The sequence below is a fragment of the Heterodontus francisci genome, chromosome 1 (genome assembly GCF_036365525.1).
Source record: "Heterodontus francisci isolate sHetFra1 chromosome 1, sHetFra1.hap1, whole genome shotgun sequence".
Taxonomy (NCBI): domain Eukaryota; kingdom Metazoa; phylum Chordata; class Chondrichthyes; order Heterodontiformes; family Heterodontidae; genus Heterodontus; species Heterodontus francisci.
The window spans coordinates 44,065,207-44,089,719 of record NC_090371.1 but is presented as its reverse complement, the minus strand read 5'-3'; the positions used below and the strand labels follow the sequence as shown (position 1 = coordinate 44,089,719).

General features: G+C 44.6%; 1 protein-coding gene across 9 annotated transcripts in view; it reads right to left on the bottom strand.

Moving 5' to 3' along the window:
* Window positions 1-24,513, bottom strand: part of LOC137369084 (fibroblast growth factor receptor 3-like) — a 262,049-nt gene that overhangs the window by 107,997 nt on the left and 129,539 nt on the right. For 5 of the 9 annotated variants that reach the window (XM_068029736.1, XM_068029727.1, XM_068029752.1 and 2 more), the window contains exons 7-15: window positions 20,709-20,899; window positions 14,141-14,291; window positions 8,953-9,140; window positions 7,482-7,630; window positions 7,240-7,361; window positions 4,516-4,626; window positions 3,943-4,133; window positions 1,124-1,246; window positions 440-510 (exon numbers count right to left, since the gene is read on the bottom strand). In XM_068029736.1, coding sequence (XP_067885837.1) covers window positions 440-510; window positions 1,124-1,246; window positions 3,943-4,133; window positions 4,516-4,626; window positions 7,240-7,361; window positions 7,482-7,630; window positions 8,953-9,140; window positions 14,141-14,291; window positions 20,709-20,899 — 1,297 coding nt within the window. Of the gene's footprint in view, window positions 1-439; window positions 511-1,123; window positions 1,247-3,942; window positions 4,134-4,515; window positions 4,627-7,239; window positions 7,362-7,481; window positions 7,631-8,952; window positions 9,141-13,233; window positions 13,379-14,140; window positions 14,292-20,708; window positions 20,900-24,513 lie in introns of all 9 variants that reach the window. The other 4 variants (XM_068029760.1, XM_068029696.1, XM_068029708.1 and 1 more) reach the window with 4 other exon arrangements.

The window sequence follows — 24,513 nt, the reverse complement described above, 5'->3', positions numbered from 1 at the left end:
GGAATAAGAAAAGAATAGAAACCTAATTCACTGAAGCCTTTTTTTTCCCACCTCATTCTCTCGGTGCTGCCATGCGTGCCTAACATAGTTATCAATGGCGTGACTTAATTGAATAAACTCTTTTCTAGTTACTTGGAGCGTCACACTGATCCCTTCAATCAGAGAAAAGATCAGTAGGCGCAAATACTGGAATTAAAATGACCAGTTAATCAGATAGCTGACAGGCCATTTATAACTTGTCGGCTCTTCTGCCAAGTCCCCGGAGCAGAACTAATGACATTTTTTTCCTCCAATTTTGTTTCCCTGCACCGCACAATTTGGAAGCATGTCATGGAGCCAATTCTGGCCGTTGTAGCTTTCCTTTAGAAAAGGACCTATGCATTTAAGGTAGAGCTAAGTAGAATTATAGAAAGCCACAATTCTTATGGGTAGCACTTACACGTCACTCTGGTGGGTGTAGACTCTGTCAAACAGGGCCTCCGGAGCCATCCACTTCACTGGCAGCCTCCCCTTTAATTGGTAGGAGATGGGAGTTATTATTTAATCACACGTACAGGCAGCCACAAAGGCATCGATTGGATTGTAATCAATATTTCTTTGAAACCAGTCACAATTATCATTGATAGAATTACACAGAATGCACAGCACAGAAACTGATCCATGATTTATGCTCCACACGAGCCTCCTCCCATCCCTCTTCATCTAACCCTATCAGTGTAACCTTCTGGCCCTTTCTCCTTCATGTGTTTATCTAGCTTCCCCTGAAATGCTATTTGCCTCATGTGCTCCTTGTGGTAATGAGTTACACATTCTAACCACTCTCTGGATAAAGAAGTTTCTCCTGAATTCCCTATTAGATTTATTAGTGACCATTTTATATTTTTGGCCCCCCGGTTCTGGTCTCCTCAACAATTGGAAACATCTTCCCTATGTCTACCCTATCAAACCCTTTCATAACCTTAAAGACCTCTAACAGGACACCCCTCAGCTTTCTCTTTCCTAGAGAAAAGAGCTCTGGCCTGCTCAGCCTCTCCTGGCCACCTGCTACTCACAGCAGCTCCCAGTGCCCAACGCTCAGTCACTTCAGCCTCCAGCAGAGGGAACAGGCTGTGGCTACACTTACGTTTGTCGTTTTCTTGTAGTAGTCGATGTTGTGCACGTCCCTGGCTAGGCCGAAGTCAGCAATCTTCATCACATTGTCGTCTGTCACCAGCACATTCCTGGCAGCCAGATCTCGGTGAATACACTAACCAGGAAAAAAGACCCCAAACAGAACAATTAAACAATCAGCCAGAGGAAATCCATTCAGCAAGTGCAGGGTGTACTTTTCTCCAATTGTTATTTCTTGTTTCCTCACTTAATGATAGTGGGGCTCATTATTAATATTTGGATACATTAACTTTCAATTTATTTGATCCACCAAGGTTTATTTCTGCTTTGGTAAGCAGGTGCAACCCCAGGGTTATAAATTACGTTTCTCACAATGATCTCATATAAATAAGAGCTGATTTTAACTCTCGTTTACCCCCTTCCCATTTCTTTGGTGGCCTGAATTCAGGCACAGGAAGGGCACCCTCCCCAGATGATGTCTCCGGGAAGCACACGCCATTCTAACAGCGGACCAACTAAGCCCCACACGGTCTCAAACCTGCTAATGAAAGCCACCAGCAGGCATAATCCAGGACACAGGAGACCTGGCTACGTTCATTTTGTTTTTCCTATAGATTCACTGTGGGCCAGGGGAGCTGCAGGTCCAAAGGATGCCTTAAGCCTTTCATCCCTCTCTCTCACCCATCCTCACTTACTTTGCCAGGTGACAATTGTATGGCTCCTGTGGCCTGAACACCACTGCCCACCATGGAGAACACCCGTCTGCCCGACTGGGGCTTTAGTGTCCAGTAAATCAGTGCTGTTCCGATTTAAGCTAATAATTGAACCAAACTAAATCCTTGAAAAGGCTAATACAGAATGCAAAGGTCCCATAATTGATCGTCTTCCTCCATGCTTCCCCATCTCTACCACACCCACTCCAGACTCTACTACCTTTCCCCCTCCCCACTGCTTGAGGAGTTGACTCTTTGTTCTGGTGTGGTTCTATGTGTGTTGCCCATCATTACATGGAGGGGGCGGGCTGTCCAATGGAGCAATGGCGTCAGCTGCCTTTGCGCGGGCATTGGTGCCAATTTTAAAGGGCAGTCAGCTCTGCCAGCAAATTTGAATTTTTAAGTGAACATCTCCCCCAAAATTTACAAAATAAAATTGTAATGTCCCTTTCCAACCCTCCAATAAAAATTACAGTACGTATTTGCCCTTTCCCCCCGCAAACACTTACCTTTGAATTCCGACCTTCCCCCCCAGACTACACAAAGTTGGAAGTGCACCCTTTCCCATCATCCCCTACACTGTCAATGCTTATTTGACCCCGTCGCCCCTCCCCCCACAGTAGAAATCTTAACTCCACCCCACCACCAGTGTCACACCTGCTTTCCCTAGACGGGGAGCTGAAGGTGTGGGAGTGCCGGCCGCCATGCCGCTGATCGCGGAGGTCCCAGAAGATTCAAGGTAAGTTGATTTAAATTTATTCATCTCATTAATTTAAATATTTAAATCCAGGTCCCATTGCCCGGCAGCAGGGGGGCCGCCACAGAGCCTCGCTGCCGCCGGGAGGATATAACAGGGACAGACATTTGGCTGTGTGTGTGTCCGCCCACTTTTCTAACTGGGATTTAGTCATTCTATAGCTCGGCTAGCAGGTGAAGAATGGCTAAAAGCAACAAAAAAACAACTGCAGGTACTGGAAATCTGAAAGAGAAACAGAAAATGCTGGAAAACCTCAGCAGATCAGTCAGCCAGCATCTATGGAGAGAACAAACGGGCTACGTTTTTGGGCATGGTCTTTAGCTCTGATTAAAGGGCCCACAACCTGAAATGTTAACTTGTCTTGTTTCTCCCTACAGATGCTGCCTGACCTCCTGCGTGTTTTTAGCATGTCATGTCTTTGTTACATGAGGAATAGCTATTTGGTCAAGGCCTGATATTGCCCACAGAACTGCATCCCAGCAAGAGTCAACACCATCACATTTAAAAAATACTTGCATGTGCAGTTCCTGGAATGGAATTTTGGCATTGATTGCTAAAGGAATAGAGTATAAAAGTAGGGAAGTGTTGCTGCAACTGTACAAGACATTAGTGAGACTGCACCTGGAGTACTGCGGATAGTTTTGGTCCCCTTACTTGAGGAGAGATGTTGTTGCATTGGAGGCAGTTCAGAGGAGGTTCACTAGATTGATTCCAGAGATGAGAGGTTTGTCTTATGAAGAAAGATTGAGCAGTTTAGGCCTTTACTCTCTGGAGTTTAGAAGAATGAGAGGAGATCTAATTGAGGTATATAAGATGATTAAGGGGATTGACAAAGTAGACGTAGAGAGGATGTTTCCTCTGGTGGGGCAATCTAGAACAAGAGGTCATAGTTTTAGGATAAGGGGTAGCAGATTTAAAACAGAGATGAGGAGAAATTACTTCTCTCAAAGGGTCGTGAATCTGTGGAATTCACTACCCCAGAGAACGGTGGATGCCGGGACGTTGAGTAAATTTAAGGAGGAGATAGACAGATTTTTAATTAGTAATGGGTTAAAGGGTTATGGAGAACGGGCAGGAAAGTGGAGTTGAGGCCAAGATGAGATCAACCATGATCGTATTGAATGGTGGAGCAGGCTCGAGGGGCTGAATTACCCACTCCTGCTCCTAGTTCTTATGTTCTTAAGTATTTTATCCTATAGGGCTACGGTTCAAGGGATTAGGCTGGATAGCTCTTTCTCGGCCTGCACACACATGATGTTCTGAATGGCCTCCTTCCTTCTGTGCTGTAAATTTTCTGTGTTTCTATGTCATTTATACCACTGCTGGTAAAAGAAAATTGGGGAAAAGGGAAAAAGTATTCACCTTTTGAGAAGCCAGGTACTCCATGCCACGTGCAACCTGGTAGGCACAAGACAAAAGATCCTTGAAAGTTAACTGCTCGTCTGGCACTTTGCAGGTGTCAAAGGAATAATCCATGCCAGGAGGCCGTCGTGCTTTGAGGTATTCCCGCAAGTTGCCTTTTGATGCATATTCAACTATGACGTACAGTGGACCTGAATGGGAATGAAATGCTGCGTATTATGTTACAGTGCTATTACAGGAGGAGGAAAGAGTCTCGACAGAAGAATCTTAATAAGTGCCAAAACCAGTCAGCCCATGGAGGTATGGGCAGAGCTTTCGTCGTGCCCATCATGTGGGGATTCCTGGCTCGACAACATTAAAGATTAAAGGAAGCTAGCAACCAACAAAAAGAAAAATAAACAAATTGTAACATTTGGGGCACAAATCACATCCAGTTTTTACAGTTCACAATAATAACAGCTGCACCTGAGATGTGAGAAAAGTAACTTGAAAATCTCAGCCTCTGTCCCACCCGGCCTGCACATACTTTATGGGACTCGTTTTGAAAACATCACAGGCACCTTTAGCACTCACCGTCCTGTGTGCAGGCTCCGAGCAAATTAATAATATTTTTATGTTTTCCAATCATCTTCATCATTTCCATTTCTGACACCAGATCAGACAGATCTTTGTCAGTAGCATCGTCTAGAAGGAGAAAGAACAGAAAATGGAACCATATAAAAGCACTGAAATGACAAAACACACAGAATGTCACAGACCCAGCCTCACTGCTAGATGTAGTAGAACTGGCAGCTTGGAAGTTAGATTTATGAAGGATAAGAAATGCTTGCTGAAAGTTTGTTAATGATGATGATATGATATTAATAATGTGATACTGAAACCCTGCCTCATGGAACCTCAGCAAGTAGTTTTGACTTTGTCTGATAGTGTAAAACGAGCAGTGGCGAATGGGCAGCCCGTCAAACATCCTTCCTGATTTCCAAGACTTCAAGATCAATGGAAATAAAAATCTTTCCACCAGTACAAGGTGGTACTGACCAAGTGGTTGACACTGCTTCACGCGTGCAAAATAAGTTCTTTCCTCTGCAATTTTAGTGCAGCTATTAGATAATTTATTTTATTTTAAGTGGGCGAACAGCTCCATTAAAATAGTGCATAAAAGAAATTAGCGACAATGTGTTAGGCACTGTGCAACCTCAAAAGTGGTAAAAATCAAACCCCACACCAATGTTCCCTCTAAGCTTTTTTTCTGAGTGCGCGGGCGATTTCTTTATGTGCGTGGCCCCTTTAAATTCTTTTGTGCATCTGTGCAGGTACAGTAATTTGAAAGGGCTGACCTGTGCAAGGCCAGGTCCGGGGACTTTTGGGTTGCTGCACGACTGTGCATCTGAGAGGGAACAAAACTAAACTTATATCTGCACTAATTAAAAATCTTGAATAGGGTGAATCTTCCTGTTAACAAACCTTACTTCCCATCCAGTCACCATTCCTGATCATACTTTTCTCTCAACGTTTAGATTTGTAAATTGTGATATAAACATTTCCCATTCAACATGGCTATGTCAACAGTCACAATGTAGTCACAGATGGCACTTTGGAATGTGTTTCTGAGGTCCCTTCCTCAACTCCATCACTATCAAACATATTAATCAACTAACCTTGGGAAACACAATGGATACTTTACTGTGTTTTGTAAAAAAAAAATGACCTGGGGCAAATATGTATTTTCAGTGCGGTGGGGGGTGGTGGCAACTCTGCACTCTCTACGCAGGGCTGGCAGCCCTTTAAAAATGTCGCCAGTGCCTGCGTAGAGACAGTTGATGCCGTTCATGGCATTGGCATCGCCAAGGCTGACCCACTCACGTGATTGGGGGAGGTTACTGGTGGGGAGCAGCCGCCCTGCATATACTAATGAGTCGCCGGGCTCAAGGTTGCAACGGCGTAGTGGCATGCGGCCCATGCATGCCAGCCACCATTTTTATACCTGCTGCCATTTTTGGTGGCGGGAAAACAAAATTCAGCCCCTACCCCAACCTTTGGCACTGCCAATCTGTGCCTAAGTGGCATTTGTCCTCATGGAGAGAGCGTGTCCATTCTATATTAGGCAAACCAAAATTCTAATGTGTAGTTCTGAGATTCTTAGATATGGTAATGACCTTCCTTGTGTAACAGTCTGTTGATCAAGGACAAAAGCAATGGTTGAACAGCCCACCAAAAGTCCATGGGCTGGATTTTGTTCTCCCCCAGGCGTCGGGTTCCATGGCAGGGTGGCCCTGAAGATGGCTCAGAATGAGGCCTGCCACGGACCTCGATGCCGTGAGGGCCCGGCCCGATCCTCCCAGCAGAGCCGAGGCTCCCTGGCGGCCCCCCCCCCCCACCCCACCGCTGGGCAATGGGATCACAATTAAAATATTCAAATCAATAAAATGAATATATTTAAATAGACTTACCTGCGATCTTGAGGGCCCACCGCGATCTTTGGCGCGGTAGCCGGCACTGCCGTGCCTTCAAATCCCCGTCTGGGGAAACGTGGCCCCACACAGGCGGGGAGGGGGGAGGAGGAAGGTTTTCAGTGTAGGGGGTGATGGGGTCAAATAAATGTAATGGGTGTAGGGGATGGTGGGATGGGTTGGCCTTTCAACTTAGTGCAGTTTGGTGGGGGTAAGGTCAGATGTAAAAGGTAAGTGTTTTGGGTGGGGAAGGGCAAACAGTTACTGTAATTGTTATTGGGGGGCTGGAAAGGGGCATTCTAAATTTATTTATTCAAGTTTGGGGTGTTACTTTTTACAAGTTTAAATATACCGGCAGGTCTGGCTAACCATTGCCGGTGACGGACAGCTGGCACCCTCCACGTGACTGGGAGTGGGGGGCGCCCCGGCTAATTAAATGAGCCGCCGCACAGGAGAATTTGTTACCAACCACTGCAAATTACTGGCAAATCAGAACTTAAGCAAGAGGAGGGATGTGTGGTCACAGACCGGTAAGTGAAAAACAAACATGGACATTATAGCAACCAATGCCAAGGGTTAAGGAATCAGAGGGCTACCATCGCAGGTAGAGCTGCACCTCTAGGGAAAAAGGAAGAAGATAGGAGAAATAATTGCTCAAGATTGTGCCCGAAGTGAATCAGTTGCTAATTTTTGCCTTCCCTTCCTGAAGCTGGTCTCAGAAGGTTCAGTCTCCCTATGTGAGACATGATGGATAGAGCCTGTTCTGCAAATCTAGACAATTGTCTTTTCAATCCATGCCAACTGCACAGAATGACAGTACAGCAGATGCCAGCCTGCATGTTCATACCTTTCAGCATCTTGACAGCGACAGTGATAGGTTTGTTGGGCTTGTCTTTCTCGATCCCAATGGCCTCTGCCATGACAACTTGACCGAAACAGCCCTCGCCAAGAGGTTTTCCCAAAGTCAGTCTAGAGAACAGAAAAGATCCTTTGAGGATAAATGGGCAAAGAAAGCAGCAACGACTGTGCAAGAAAGAATGTCATCAAACAGGCCATTGTTCAATGGTACAGCCCGCGAGTAAAAATCACCTTGGTCGTTGAAACTCCCACTTGGGATCAGCCGGAAGCTCCAACTCAGAGACATTGGCCAACATTGGTGAATCGCTGGAGGAGAGACGGGCAATTCTCACTAACGGCGTGTTGGAGTTCATGGAGGAGTTCGACTCCAAGGACACCTGCTTGAATGAAAAATAATTCAAATTTGTTACCAATCACCGCAAATTACTGGAAAATCAGAACTTGAGCAGGAGGAGGGATGTGTGGTCACTGACCGGTAAGTAAAAAACAAACATTAGGGACATTATGCCAACCCATGCCATTCGATTCTTTATATTATTATTTGGCATGCTTCCAATACAGGATTCCATCAGGGAATGGAGGAGAGACTGATAAACATGTGGGGAAGGATGCCAGGTTTTATTTATTCTGCTGTGCAAAACAAAGTTCATTGTTATTCAGTCGTAGGTTCTGTTACTGTTTGAGCCAGGACCTTGTGTGCCAGTCTGCACCAGCTACCAAATATATCAGGATTATAAAGAGTTAACTGGCTGGCCATGCATGTGTTACAGCTCCATCGAGCATTCAATCAATCAGAATGCCACATTTCTGTTCACTTACATTCCAACATGGAGATGGAAATGATGTTTGAACCAGCGCACAATAACTTTTGATTAGCAGGATAATACAGAATGTGTGACAGTCTTGAACTGAAACAAGACAGCCCCACAATTGTGAATAAACCTCAGCTATGGATTTACTCTCCATATGTGTTTCACCTATCAGTGGTAACTTCATGTCAGCACTTTAATGATTGAGAAGATCATCCAAAATATCCGTTCCAACACCAACACCCCCATATAAACTTTTCCATCAACTGTTTCTCCCTTCCTCTGACTAGGGTTTGTTGACTGCTCATTGGGAGAATTCCACAGGCATCATTCACCCCAGTAATGATATGATACACGATACAGCAGGTGACTTTCCGCAGGCGATTTGATTATGGGAGCACGACACCCAAACTTGATTCGGTCCTCATGGTTTATCTACACAGGTGCATCTGGTAGGGCTTCACCCACTAATGGTTAGGAGCAAGGGCCCTAGATGATTTCCTCCTTCCTAACTCGGGGTACTAAGGTCCCATCTGCTGAATAGAGTATTTTGCTGCAAAAACAGTTCTCTCATCTGTTAACTGAAATATTCCAGCTAACGCACTGAGTCTGTTTTTAAACATGGCAGCTCACAGCACAGCCATGAAGCAAGCAACGCAAATCTTTCCCACTGGGGTGGTAGTGGAGGGTATTGTAAAACGATAAATGTGAATTTTCCTTTATCCAATTTAAAGGTAGTCAAGATTAGAACTGAAGATTTTCTTTGGTGGCAGTGGGGCGCAGGCTATATGCAAAATTAACAAAAAAAAACTTTATGCAGAAGCACAACCAAATTCATCTTCAAACAGCTGGACTATATTATGCTCTAAATTCTTGTATCTACTTTCTGTTACCTGTCTCTTCAGTGGGAACTTGGAGAGTTTCTGCACTGGAGGTGGGTTCAGGGTTTTCTTTGAGGATGTTCTCATTCTGCACATGATCACTATAATAACAGTCAGTATGATAAGGACACAACCCGTCACATAGATGAGGACATCTGCATAGACTGAGCCAGAATCATCCTCCTTCACCAAGTCTTCCGCTGCAAGGGAGATATTGTGAGAAACAAGTTAAAAGACAATGCTGTGGGACTTCTGTGCTCAAACAGATGCATCAGTAATGCTCGGTCAGAGAAATCTCGAGGGAGAAGAGTCCAATTTATTTTTGTGTTTTGCATCTTTAAGCACATATAATGCATTCTGATAATAGCTACCTAAAGTACAACTGCCCTTGTGGTCACTTAGCCAAAGGAATAGACACAAATGGATTCAAGGAGTTAATATACCTCCATAAACCGATCATTCTTACCCTTCTCTCCAAGTAGCTCTCCTCCCCATACTCTGGTTTTTCTGTTAATTCCACACTGAGGCACAGCCCCATAGTGCTGGTCATCCTCCGGGTTCCCCGGACAGTGGCTATTATTGTGTGAGTGTTACTAGGGTACTTTAGTTGTGGAGGACACTATGGCCCCCACCCTATCTTGTTCTCATCCAACATTCACACACCTAGCAAGGTTTGTTGTATAGTGATCAGGATCAGGATCAGGAACCCTGGACACTTTTCCTTTCATTGACTCGGAGTTCACCCATACTAATGCTATGGTGGAGGTCAGCGAACTCAGCACCTGACAGGAGATTAAACCTGGTATGTGTGGCTCAGAGTCATGGGCACAGCAGCCAGAATCCAATGATGTTCAATCAAACTGGATTATTTTCACTAAACGCAGGAACTTTATGCACTGAGCAGAACAGGAAGGTCCCCAGATTCAATCATCTAGTGCTGAGCTGGGCAGCAGTCAGGGTGTTACAATTAGCTACATGCCATTGGTTAAGGAAGAAATAAATCTGCCAAGGACCCAAGCTTACTATTGGCTGCTGTTAAGTGATTGTAATGTAGAACTGCTGCTGGGAGCACGCTTGTATGGTGTTGGATACGGATAGGATCCAGCTCACATGTGATGCCCACCATGAATGAATATCCAGTTGCCACTCAGTGGCAGGGATCGTGCAATGAATGGCAACTTTGGTGAAGTACTGGAGGGGCCATGAGCGCAGCCTGTGGAATTGTACTTCAGCAGGGAATGGATGGCTTCAGAAGAGAAGGGAGAGAAGAGAATTGATGAGAAAAACATTACTTCCACAAAATAACCCACTCTACACATCATGTGGTCACCCCCAAAATAACTTTATAATAGCGCAAGGCTCAAGACATAGTGCCATTGTCAGCTTGATTGATTCTCATTGTACATTGGTGAGAAGCCATTAAAACACTAATGTATTTAACCGAACAGAACTGATCTGTTAATAATATGACAGACCTCAAATTTGAACAGCAAAACGTCAGTGGAAAAAAAATGACCTGTGATAAGTAGACTATATGTGAATAGGTCGCCCTTAAATTACAGACATTTGTGATTCCTTGGCACTTCCAAGTGACCACACAGGCTGGAGGATTAAGTATTGGGCTGAGTGTGGCATCAGAATCTACAGAGGTAATTTAGCGGTGAATTTCCACCTGTGAAATTCAGTCACCTGAAGCACATCCCCAAATGCCAATTAGTGCAAAATTCAAATGTATTACATAATAAATACAAAAATACTTAACTGAGTCCTTCATTTATTTGTTAATATCAAAGATTGTAATTAAAAAAAAAATCAGAATTTTTTTTCTGGGCAAGACACTGTGCTTCACTTAAACTGGTATCTAAGAAAGTTTAGGTTAGTGGCACCAGGCCTGCAGGATTTGAGCTGTCACTGTAAAGGGGTGAGTGCCTGTATTCTTGGCGTCAGTTCTGAGATATGCCAAAGACAGTACCTTGAGGGAGTTGGAACTTTTTCAAATAAAATCCCATTAGAAATGTTCAAATAGACCACAGCAATGTTTGTTTATTTCTTATCAAATATATCTACTGGGTGAGTGCAGGCGAGCCTGTCGGGCTCCAGCTATCCATCTCGCTTCAGTGAATTGTGAAAGATTCCGCAAACATTCACATATAAATGGTTACATTTACAGTGGGACCTCCATTTTCAGTCCTCCGATTCACCTCCTTGCAGATTATCCACTAGACGTATTGAAGGACAAAGCTTTGTGCTCATTGCACAGCTGTTTTTGCTGTTAGTATTTTCTTTTCTTGGTGAATAAACTTAAAGAATGTTTCATTTTATTACTGGTATTGTACTTGTCACCACATCTGTGCCTCAGGTACTACTAGACCATAAGGCGTCCCCTCTGATATGCAGCTAATAGAGACTGCATTGTCATGGAGACCACACAGTGATTATTGACTAAGAATAGTTTGTGAATTTATTACATTACTGTATTTCATTTTACCTCCACTCATAATGCAATTGAAATATTCAAGTGTCAGTCCATATTCTGACAGGAATGGGGCATGTGTGTTATTATGCAGTCTACTGTGTTACCCTTTAATTAATTATTGAAAACAAGCTAACAAAATCATTGCAATTGAGAAGCATAATTTTTTTCCATCATTTTGTATTCAAACAGAAATTTTCACCATCTGTATCCTTTCTCCTGTATCCTTTCTCTTCAGAAAAGTTTGTTCACTTGGGAGGAATTGGTGAGCCCGACATTGTAAACCTCGTGGGACAGTGTTTTCTCCTCATATTCTAAGATATAATCATCATTTTACCCAGCTCAGAAGGAAGCATCCCTGCCAGGATCTGAGCTCAGGACCGTTCTGACTGACACTCAATGGACAGAGATACATTAGTGAAGATAAAATGACTGAGCCTGGGTGTCTCAGCAAGCCCATCATTTCAGTAAGGTCACAATGTAGGTTCGGCTTCTCCTATCACCAACTTTCCCATATTGTGTCAGCTCTCCTGACCTATTGATTTAAATTTGGGGGAGAGAAGAAATGAACACACACACAAATGTGTAATAAAAATTCAAGTTGATTACTGTTTTTTTTTGAATGGTTTGGGGTTTTTTTCTTCAAAAGGGGCCTCTGTGTGTGAACTGGTCTGTGGAGATCATAAGGTGCCCAGGTTCAATCCCCAGTGTGTGTTGACAAGACCAAGGGGAGCTGAGGAAGATCAGCTGAGACCAGCGTTACAAATCGTCTCGGCCTCTGCGCCCTACAGCTGCTGCTCACCTTTGCTGCAGGTTAAATAGCCTCCTGACACTCAAGCGCCGGAATTTTTCCCTCGGCGGACAGCAGCCGTCCACCAACTGAAATGTCAGTGGCAAACCCACCTCTGCCTGGCCTGGGGATCCCATCCGCATTTTGCAGTTCCCAGGCCTTTAATTGGCCTGAGGCAGGACTTCCACCTCATTGAGGCAGGAAGTCCCGCCTAATGGAGCTGCCAGCCAATCAGCAGGCCGGCAGCTCTTTGTCCCAGCAGCGCCACCGAGAGCAGGGGCCATTGCTGGGACTGCAACCCAGCTTCAAGAAGGAAGATGTTGGGGAGCCTGGGAACGAAGCTAAGTTTTTGGGGCCACGCCGGGAGTGATCAGTCGGGCCCCGGTGAGGCAAGGGTGGTTGATTGGGGAGACGGTGGGGGGCGTGTTGGGTGTGGTTGGGGCAGCGGGGATGGCCCTCTGTCGGGCACAGGGTGCCTGATCATGAGGGCTCCCCCAGGCCTTTAGAGAGCCGCCTGCTTTTGTCAGGTGGCTTCTCTCAGGCAAGGGCCGCCTGACTGGCCATGAGTAAAATCCCTGTGGCAGTGGGCAGAGGCCCTTAAGTGGCCATTAACTGGCCTGGGGTGGGCGGGCTGTTTTTCACTGCCGCCACCCTGAATAAAGTGGCGGCAGAGGTGGGAGTGGGTCGGGAAGTGCCCTCCGAGCATCTCGCTCTATTTTATGCCCCTCCCTCCACCCTCCCATCATCTTGCTCTTTTTAGGTGGGGGGGGGGCATAAAATTCTGCCAATATCTAGGCATGAGTATAGGGTGCTGGTGCTGATGTCTGGGGGATGTCTACATGATGTCTACACCTTAACAGACAAAATTGGGAAGTATTTAACAAAGAATATACAGAAATGGATACTGATGATGAGACTTCCTGTTTAAAGTACGTGTGATTAAAAGAACAACAAAATGCATCACAATCTTCTTATTTTGAAGAAACATTACACGATAATCACAAGAGAGAATTTGAAAGAGCAGAAATACCTGGCAGAACGGACAGCCATGCAGAGTGATGCGAATACCCAATAGAATTACCAGCCAAACAGGTATACTCCCCTGCATCCTCAAAAGTAACATTTCGCAAGTACAGAATTTCTATTTCCTTATCCGTTGTGTTAATACCAGCAGTCTACAAAAAAAAAGAAACCAAACAGGAAAGAAGAAAATGAAGAGAGAGAAGACAACACGGTAGGGTTTGACCATAGCACCTCGGTTAAAGTCCCTGCACACCACAGACCTGAAAGCAGGTTCAAGCACATGTAGAAGGTTCCATCCTGCTCCAGAATGGTGCAACATGATAGATGTTCCTACCCCAGCAACCTGCACATTAGTCAAGAGTTCCCTTCACCAGGCTCTCACTCTCTCTGTCCCATTATTAGGCATGCAAGAGAACAAGTGTTTGAACTTGGAAAAAAAAATTGACCCACAATATGTTGGATTGCTTCGAGTCAGGATTACAGAAGGATGAATTTATTTCAGAAATAGTTAAATTAGGTGGAGGAAAAGGGGGACAAGAGGTACAGCACTGTTAAAACAGCAGTAATATTGACGAGCAGCCAATGGTTAGTCAAGGTGATAGTCTCTTGCAAATTGGTAAAAGGGAGGAGTAAACGGAATAACAAAGGAAAAGTATAAAGGATGGAATGCAATCCTCCTGTATTGTAGGAATTTTTTCCACAGCAAAGGGAAGAAAAGTGGGCTTTTTTATGCATAGCAGGAAAAGAGGAAAGGTTACTGGTCATTGGTTGGCAGCCTACAGCAGTCGAGCTCAGTAACATATTGCTCCAAATCGGGATGGCGATGATGGCAGTGCTGGTTGGGGGAGGGGAGGAGGGTGGAGGTTAAGGTTGCACTCGGGGATTCGACGCCTGGGACAGAGTTTTGCGTTTACCTGGTTTCGGTTTGTTGACGTACAGCCAGTGCAGCTTTGCAGCCGTGCCAACGAAATTGGTGGCTCTACACAGATACTCGCCCTCATCCTGTTCTGTCACATTGTAAAGAATGAGTTTAGCGTCCGCTTCAGCGGTATTACTTATCCACGACTGCAAGAATAGATCACACAGAACAGATCAATAGGTTCAGATGCAGCTCCACAGCATGGCTGCAGCCAATGGTAGCAGTAGACATTCCTGACTGGAGACCTCTGGATGGAGTCAGGTGGGGTGGCAGGGCTTGGGGGCTGGGGGGGGGGGGGGGGGGAGGTGGGGGGATGAAGGAGGGTGGGGAAACAGTATTTAAAAAGAAACTCCGCAGATTCTTATCTTTCCCCCTTAGTCTACCTGTCCCATCGTTAGCCAGAGATGGTAGGTGTGTGACCTCTAGGCAGACCTTCATTATTAGGTAGCAGGTGTGAGGCTGTGGGCTATTTTAGTTCCTTGCCCACCACAGCATGGGGACTACCCGCCCATAGCATCAAAGGCCAGTGAGCTGTACCCCACCTCAGTGCTTACAAGTAACCAGCTTTAAACCCAGTGGTAGCAGGCATTCTGCCTGGAGATGCTCCTTGCTTTCATTAAATATTAAACGAACAACAATACCATTGGCATCAACTTCTGCTTTGTTGGAATATTCTGGTCTGACTTGATCATTTTGGGGATCTCTAGTGACCAACCTTCCAATGGAATCACATTCTTGGAATTCATACATTTCAAAGCCTTGTTCCTGGGATACGATTTGTGAATCCTTAATTCTGGAGGAAAAAAACCCCAGGCATTCTCCCAGTTTTTTTTGTTTAAAACAAATAAATGTCATTTCTTTAATTCTCAGGCTGAATCCAAATGACTCTAAAGTGCCTCATTGCAGACCTACATGATGTCATGGTTGAAACAGATTAACAAGCAATCACAGCTGAAGGGAGAAAGTGCAGCTTATGGGTGGTTTTCGAACATGAAGGCTAATGAATGATCCCATCCACCCATAAAAAAATCCCTAAAGCACGCATAATAAAACCCAGTGAATAAATCCAGATCTTCAATTTGTGTGCAGGAGTCCACAAATTAGATTCTCAGAGTCCAATCCAGATTGACCTGCCTGTGCTCAGGCCTCATTCCCGGCCTTATTTTTCCTGCTCCGGCACTGTCACTGAAGGGAGCAGATTTCACTGTAAAACCTTTAATGTAAGCAGAACCCACAAACAACGGAGCCGCATTAAAGAGCAGATTTTTGGCGGTCCCTCACCACCCCCCCCCCCCCCCCCCACAGAGGAATTTTACCGGGCCCTTGGAGGTGAGTTTGGAGGCAGAGCAGTGAGCAGAATCAGAGAAAAAAGGCACCGTGCCGGTTTCCCAACGTGTTCCTGCCTCTTCCCATGTTTCCAGGAGGTGGCTTTTGTGCGGTGATGGCAATGCACCCTGCAACAGCTTGTTAAATGGGCAATCAGCAGCAAATTTCCAAGGGCAATTCAATTTTCATAGCGCTGCATGGGCCCCGTGCTATGTCAGAACCTTGGCTGCTCAGACGAGTTGGCTGCACAGTGGGAGGTCGGAGCGGCATGAAAATTACATGCAATCTAACCACTTAATGGTGCAAATAGCAAGCTTGAGCACATCCGCAGGCAGAGGCCTGCCATTAGATTTAGATTTAGAGATACAGCACTGAAACAGGCCCTTCGGCCCACCGAGTCTGTGCCGACCATTAACCACCCATTTATACTAATCCTACACTAATCCCATATTCCTACCACATCCTCACCGATCCCTATATTCCCCTACCACCTACCTATACTAGGGGCAATTTATAATGGCCAATTTACCTATCAACCTGCAAGTCTTTGGCATGTGGGAGGAAACCGGAGCACCCGGAGGAAACCCACGCAGACACAGGGAGAACTTGCAAACTCCACACAGGCAGTAGCCAGAATTGAACCCGGGTCGCTGGAGCTGTGAGGCTGCGGTGCTAACCACTGCGCCACTGTGCCGCCCTACAAGAGCAGTTCCTGGAAACTGCTCTCATAGGCAGTGCTTGGGGTGCAGAGATGGCTGCCAGTTCCCTCAGCCTTTTCTCGCAGCTATTTTGCTCCACCCTCCTTTGAGGCTTCGGCCTCAGCAGCTCACTGACTCTCCAGCCACTACGAAGGCTGCTGGCATCCTGACTGGCCCTCCCACCTCCTCAACCCGCCCGCCCTCCCGAATTGGACAGCGAACACAGAGGCGGCCTGCTAATTGGTCACCTTACGGAAAATTGACCCGGAGGCGCACTACTCTGAAGGCCGGGTTACGGACACATAACTGGTCCTGACATCCGAAAATATTCTATGTCTGGAAAATTGAGCTCTATATTTAAAGGAGTACTGTCACACATTCTGGATATCTTTTTGCAGAATGTTCTTTTTCGAGAAACTGTTACAATTTGCTGCTAGAAAAGTTCAAAGTTCATCCTATAGCTTCATGAACGTTGGGCGTGCCTCTTTTTTGAGGGGTGGCGGGGGAAGGGCAGACAATACTTATTTATAATGAGCACAAAAAATATTTCTCGCAGTCAGTGACCTGCCTGATGTTGCACAGACACCTTTAATTAACTCTGAGTTTGATCATGTTCCTTTAATACCCTCATGATTCTAAACCAGTACATGTGTAAAATGCTTTCCATTATTCAGGTTATACCGTTATCTGCTCATTGAGCAGTATGTTGTGTAAAGCATGGTGTGGGAGGGGAATCACTCAGTGTTTTTAACTTGAGCTCTAGCACTCTCTTTCTGTTGCCATCTGCCACACTCTATAAATGAGTCTTTACAATATCAAGCAAGCCCTCCAGGCAAGAGAGGAGCAGGTGTTCCACTTTCCAGGCCTTTTCCCCTACCCATCACCTCCCCCCACTACCACCTTTTACCCTACCCCCATCACTTTCTCCAATCCCAGTCCCTTTTCATTAGTTAGATTGGGAATCACTGAATCCACAGAGAATGTTATTTAGCTGATTACGAGGGAAAGTCAATTGCAGCAACTGGTCAGTTCTCACTCAGATCCACTCAGTACTTCCACAGCCTCTGAGCTGCTTGATGTGAAGTTGCAGCAGTCAGATAGCAAACTGTAGTGTGAATTTTTTTTAAATTCAGTCTCGGGATGTGGGTGCTCCTGACAAGATTGACAATTATTGCCCATCCCTTGTTGCCCTGAGATGTTGGTGGCTTGCTAGACCACTTCAGAGGGCAGTTATGAATCAACCACATTGATGTGTGACTGGAGTCACATATTGGCCAGGACTGGGTAAGGGTGGCAGGTTTCCTTCCTTGAATGATATTAATGTATCATTGGGGTTTTTAAATGACAATCCGTCACTTTTACTAAGACCAGATGTCACGTCAGAGGTCAAATTATTTGTCTTACTTATAAAAGAAATAACTTGAATTTATATAGCACCTTTCATGATCTCAAAGGGATTTACAGCTAATGAAGTGTGAGTATTTAAGGGGAGGCAGTGTAATAGTAAAGCCACTGAGCAAGTAATCAAGAAGCCTAGGCTAATGTCCTGGAGACAGAGGTTCAAATCCTACCATGGCAGGTGGTGGAATTTAAATTCAATTAATTAATTTTTAAAAATCTGGAATTGAAAGCTAGTCTCAGTAATGGTGCCATGAAGTTATCATCGATTGCCATAAAAACCCATCTGGTTCACTAATGTCCTTTACGAAAGGAAATCTGCCATCCTTACCTGGTCTGGCCTACATGTGACTCCAGACCCACAGCAATGTGGTGGACTCTTAACTGCCCTCTGAAATGGCCTAGCAAGCCACTTAATTGTTAAGGGCAATTAGGGATGGGCAACAAATGCTGGCCTTGCCAGGGACGCCCACTTCCCATGAAAGAATAAAAAATTGTAGCATAGGAAACACGACAGCCAATTGCACACAGCCAGGTCTCACCAATAATGTGATCATGACCTGATAGTCTATTTTAGTGATGTTGGTTGAGGGATAAATATTGACCTAAACTTCCCCTGTTCTTCTTCAAATAGTGCCATGGGATCTTTTATTTACATCCACCTTAGAGGGCAGGCAAGGCCTGGGCTTAACATCTTATTTAAAAGATGGCACGTCTGACATTGCAGTGCAGCACTCCCCCACTAATGCACTGGAGCGTTGGCCTGGATTTTGTCCTCTGGAGTGGGATTTGTATCCACAGCCTTCAGACTTAGGTGAGACAGCCACCCACTGAACCACAATTAACACAGTATTACATATCTTATTACACATTACATAACACAGCACTACAGTATTACATAATGTACGATCTAAGCAGCTGAAACCCAGCCCTCAGACCTTGTACAGCCAAGTTAAGGCATGATGAATGGGGTGCGGCTTCCATCACAAGGTGCATGACACAACCCTCCTTGCTCAGGGAGTGAGAAGGGCTGTATGTAATGCCACCGTGCATCATGAAATGTCTTACATCATTGTGTTGTATATAAATCACAAACAAGTTGGCCAAGCAATTTTTCATGAAGGCACTGCATTTTTAAGCAGGCTTTGACTTGTCTGTACAGAAAGTATTGGGCTGATTCCTGAGCAATTAGATGCCTGAGTTGGGAGGACAAGACACCTCTTGAATTTCTACGTACATGGAGCCAGGTTTGCTGCCCCACTGCTGCGATTTAGCCTCGGAAACAGAAGCCATTCTAAAGAAAGAACTGCATTTATATAGCGCTTTTCACAATCATCGGATGTCTCAAAGCTCTTTACAGCCAATTAAGTACTTTTTTTTGAAGTGTAGTCACTGTTGCAGGAAACGCAAAAGTACTATTTCAGTCCTGTTTTTACAGAAAAATTGCCTTTTTTTTTTAGCCCTTTTGACTTCTCTTAACAAGAAAGCTGTTTCGTTCCAGGCCAGTGGTCCTTCATTCCTGGCAGTGCTGTTAAATCCACGTGATGCCATTGTTTGCCCTGCATCTATTTGAAAATCCTCTTTGTGCCCACTGTGCACATTCCAGATACATTCTGCTTCGTCCCCCACCACCACCCCATTCTTTTTCCTATTATCTTCCCTGATCCCAGATTTAAGGGGGATCTTGGTTAAACAACATAACAGCTAAAAGTGGCTGCGCTGAATCCACAGATAGAAGCATCTCGTCGACCAGCTCAAACAATAGTGGGTAAACAGAGGCTTAAAGTCTTTCCTGCGGTTTGTTTTACTATAACAAGGGTATGAGAATCCAGGTCACACAGTCAACCTCAGTATGCATCCAGCTCATCAAGCTGGGCTGGGAAGAAATCCAGGCAATTTTTCATTAAAAATCACACCGATAGGATGATGTGCGGACGGATTGGACGTTCAAATGTCAGGCAGTGTGGTTAGTGAACATCTCACTGTGAAATCGGGGTCACTGACACTGCCACCACGCCAGAGGCAAAAGCTTACTTTACTGGAGCTGAAAATTAGCAGTGCCATTGTATTACGCTCTCCAACACATCAAACTGCATTTTTATTATTCAGATGTGGGGTGTTTTGGATTCCATTCCATGATTCCATCTGATGCTCAAGGTGATTTGATTTCACATTTTCCTGGGTAAACATGTTCGAAGATTGTATTGACCTGCTGGTCCATCTTTGCTTGAAGATTCTGTAAATGGGGCGAGTTTCAACCCTCCATTACCTTTCCTAAGTGGTCACTGTTCTTATTTGAGGGTAGGTGTCGCGCGCGCACACACACACACACAATACACAATACACATACCAAAAGGATGGTCTGGGGTTTCATTCCTTGTCTGCGTTGGGTTAGCTAAAGGTAGCAGTGGGGAAGCTATAATTAGACTCAGCATCCCAGAGGCAGGCTGGGGAAATGTAAAGCACCCACTCCTGATTATTATGCACTAACCAGCTCTGTACTGGCTGAGATCAGCACTGACTAGATAATGAGCTACAGACTTTCTGGTGTGTTTGGTTCAGTGTAACACTGGGTGGTACATTCACTCCCTCACCCATCAGAAGAACAGTCATTTAAGTTTGCCAACACTTTTATCATTTAAAATTCTCATCCTTGTTTTCAAATCCCTCCCTGGCTTCACCCGTCCCTACCTGTGTAACATCCTCCACCCCCAGTTCTTTGAGAACTCTGCTTTCCTCCAACCTCAGCCTCTTGTGCATCTCAAACTCCCTTCTTTCTGTCATTGGCAGCCATGCTTTCAACCATCTAGGCCCTAATCTCTGGAATTCCCTTCCGAAACCTCTTCCCTCTCTCTCCTCCTTTAAGCCTCTTCGACCCTACATTATCTCCAATTACTCCCCTTAATTTTTTCTTCTTTGGCTTGGCATCAAATCCTGTCTTTTAACGTTCCTGTGAAGTGCCTTGGGATGATTTTCTATGCGAAAGGCGCTATATAACGTTAAGTTGTTGTTGAGTCTTTGAAGATTTATGGACTAATCATTACATTTTCACTTTGTGCATGTGAATGCTGCTGAGACCACAGATGGCATTATTGATTGTCATGTTTAACTGCTGTGCCACTCAACAATCCTGCTACTTACTTTCAGCACCATGACGTATGGAGCTCCATCTGGCCCCAGTTTGCTGCCGTTGACTTCTACATGTTTAAGCCATTGGATGTGTGGCTGTGCATCGCTGAAGACCTTGCAGTGGAATTCTACATCACTGCCCACAACCACTGACTGGTTTGCAGGCAGCCCCGCCTGCAGAATAGGCCGATGTGGAGACCTTTCTAAAGATAAAGGAAACATTTTGGATTAAAACAAAGCAATGTACACAATATTATTTTGGAATAAGTAATAAAGCAATTATCATTTATCTCCAGGGTACAAGATTATCAGTATTTAGATTAAGCTGCTAGGTGAAGTAATAAAGTCAAGAGAAAGGACTTTGGAAACCAGGTTGAGACAGTAGAGTACTGGAGAGATCAGCTAAATGAATGACCTTCTCTTGTCCTTGTATGGGAACACCACTGGCAGCTTTATCATGAGTATATAAAGGCATAGAACTAGCAAGGTCAACTAGTCCGTCTGACCCATTCCCTCCACAGGTCATATTGCTGCAATATGAACTCTACCCAATTCATATGATCTTGAGGAAGGCAACCAACTACAGGTAATTTCCAAGAGAATGAAGCTCCTGTGAAAAAGCTCCCTGTTTAGCAAAACACCAGGCCATTGATCCAACTGACACCGGCCATTACAACACTGAGTTCTACAAGTGCTCCAGTGGATGATCCATTCGTCTAAGCTCCAATTCTGCTCGGTTATATGTGCCAATCTCTCCACTGGCATTGCCACTTTTAATCACGATATTTCCCCAAACCACTCCTACTTGGTAGCTTTCTCTCTTCCATCAAAATCCGCCTTCAAATTTCTCAGACTGTGCCCTTGGTCCCTTCCTGTCCTCTTGTTGTTATCCTCTCCTTCTTGCTAAAGTGCTCCAAAATGTTCTATGAGGTGTGGCTTATCTGTGTAAGTTGTTGTTGCTATTCCCCAAGATGTGCATGAGAGTACATTTTCCTTCTACCTGTTGCACAGTTCTAAAGTGGGAACCTGGCACTCTCAATGGTTAACTTTGATATATTTTTGGTTGTTCTTCCACCATTAATCTGACGGAGAAGGCAGGCATTTCTTTCACAATTTTCTTTTATTCTTTCAAGAGATGTGGGCGTCGCTGGCAAGGCCAGCATTTGTTGCCCATTCCTAATTGTCTTTGACAACTGAGTGGCTTGCTAGGCCATTTCAGAAGGCAGTTAAGAGTCAACCACATTGCTGTGGGGCTGGAGTCACATGTAGGCCAGACCAGGTAAGGAGAGCAGATTTCCTTCTTGAAAGGGAATTGGTGAAGCAGAACGGGTTTTTACAACAATTGATGATAGTTTTGTAGCACCATTATTGAGACGAACTTTTAATTCCGGATTTCTATTCATAAACTGAATTGATTAATTAATTAAATGTAAATTCCACCAACTGCTGTGGTGGGATTTAAACCCATGCTCCCAGGGCATTAGCCTCTGAATTACTAGTTCAATGACATTATCATTATGCCACCATCTCCCCTTTTCTGTCAGTACAACTTTCAAAATTGGCCAATAAGCTGTTGCGAAGTGATGATGATGTGCTGGGGTAGGCGCACGGAACTTGCATGTTCCCTTCTCTCAAATGAAAAGAGGAATGACTTTGTTTAAGTGTTCAGGGGTGAGGGGTGAAGAAATCAAAGTAAGGGTAAAAATGCAGTGTGATTGTAGTTGAATGTTCGAAGTGGCTCATACATCGCCACCTTGCGGTATAGACTTCGTCCTGAACCACAGCACTAAACGGAATAAAACACAATATATTGTGGCAGAGCATTGTCTGCACAGTTGGCATGGTGCCGCCATGGTGATCAACAGAGGCAAGACCCAACAAAACTAAGTCTAACACTGGCATGAGATAATGCAGCAAATAAACTGAGTAAGTCCATCCCTTTGAATACAAAATGCAATTAATTCTATCTCATACCATTGTAACTCACTGACTGTGACAGTTAATTTTGAATATTAATCCACTTTTTAATACCTTTGTTTCAAATCAGCTTTTACAGTGTCTAACCACACAGCCTCTTTCTGTTAACAGTGTAGCTGTAGTCTTTAATCAAGCTACAACAGGAATAATAGATTAGGGGGCTGAAGTGTTTTGGGACCGATCTCAGTTCCTGGAATTAGTACAAGGGCGTTTGATGATCCAAAATGATGTAGTATTATTTTTACAACGAGGTCTGGCTATTTCTTTTTAAACAGAGAGTTTGATGTGTTTGTATGAAATGTGAACACACTCACTGTAGAAAATGAACTGTTCTGCCTGGGATATATAGTAGATGGAGGGGTCTCATGAGCCATACATTCTCTTGCCATTTTCCCAACACTAATGGGAGACTGAGTAAACACGTTAAAAATGAGCTAAAAAAAGCTCCACCCTTGATGACTCATTTAGTAAAAGGCTCACCACCACCTTCTCAAAGGTGATTAGGGACGGCCTTGCCAGTGATGCTCACATCCCACGAATGAATCAAAAAAAGGACTATGCAGAAGGCCCTATGTACACACAGTGGACACTGAAGGCAGTCCCTCACTATTGTTACACTAACAATGTTCAGGGATTATGAGAAAAAAAAATGTTAAAGTCTGCTTTCCACGCTCCCTCTTTCTCCACTTTTCTCTTGAGAAATCGATAATACCCAGGAAGGATTCCACAGCTGTCTGTTGCCACCCTCTGACACATCCCACCTACGTGAGTGCCATGACCCTGAAGCCTGGGTTTTCCGATTTCCGTTATTTTAATGGCACTACAACTCATTTATGGTAAGTGGCTCACTGCCGGCATTAACTTATGCCAATCAGAAAACCCGGGATTTGAGTCCTTGCAGCCAATCCAGCTATCTGAGCTGAACCCGATCGCATCTGTCCTCAGCAAATAGCCATGTATGTACAGTGTAGCAATCAGGAGTAAGAGCCCTGGATGGTTATTACATCTGAGCCACTGAGATGGCTGAAGACCTTATTCATAACGTTCTCTTGTTAGCTGAGGCTCAGTTGGTAGCACTCTCACTTCTGAGTCAGAAGGTTGTGGGTACAAGTTCCACTCCAGAGGCCTAAGCACAAGATCTAGGCTGACAGTCTAGTGCAGTACTGAGGGATTGCTGCACTGTCGGAGGTGTTGTCTTTTGTATGAGACGTTAAACTAAGGCCCCACCTGCCCTCTCAGGTGGACGTAAAAGAAGCCATAGGACTATCGTGAGCGTCCAGTGTCCTGGTCAATATTTATCCCTTGACCAACATCACAAAAACAGGTCATTATCACATCGCTGCTTTTGGGAGCTTGCTGTGTGTAAACTGGCTGCTGCATTTCCTATATTACAACAGTGACTACACTTCAGAAGTACTGCAGTGGTTGTAAAGCACTTTCGGTTGTCCTGTGGTCATGAAAGGTATATAAATACAAGTCTTTCTTTCCTTCTCTGACAACTGATATTGTAGATGTAGTGGTAGGTGTATCAACTGACTGCCAGCTTTGAGACTTGCCACAATGCTCGGACATCACTGATGACTGCGGATCACTCAGTCAACAGTAAATCCTCATTTTCTTAAAGATTTCAACAAAAGTCGATGAAAAAGATTGAGAAAAACAATAATTCAGCTTTAAATGAGAGCTACCTAATGCTCCTTTCAACCCTTCTTTCTTGGCTTATTATTCTCCATGTAGTAAATGGGTTAGGATTGAGGTACTAGGTTTGATTGAATGCACAATGACATTTTCCTAAGGGCGATCTCATTTAAATCCCTAATCGATACAACAAGATAAGAGG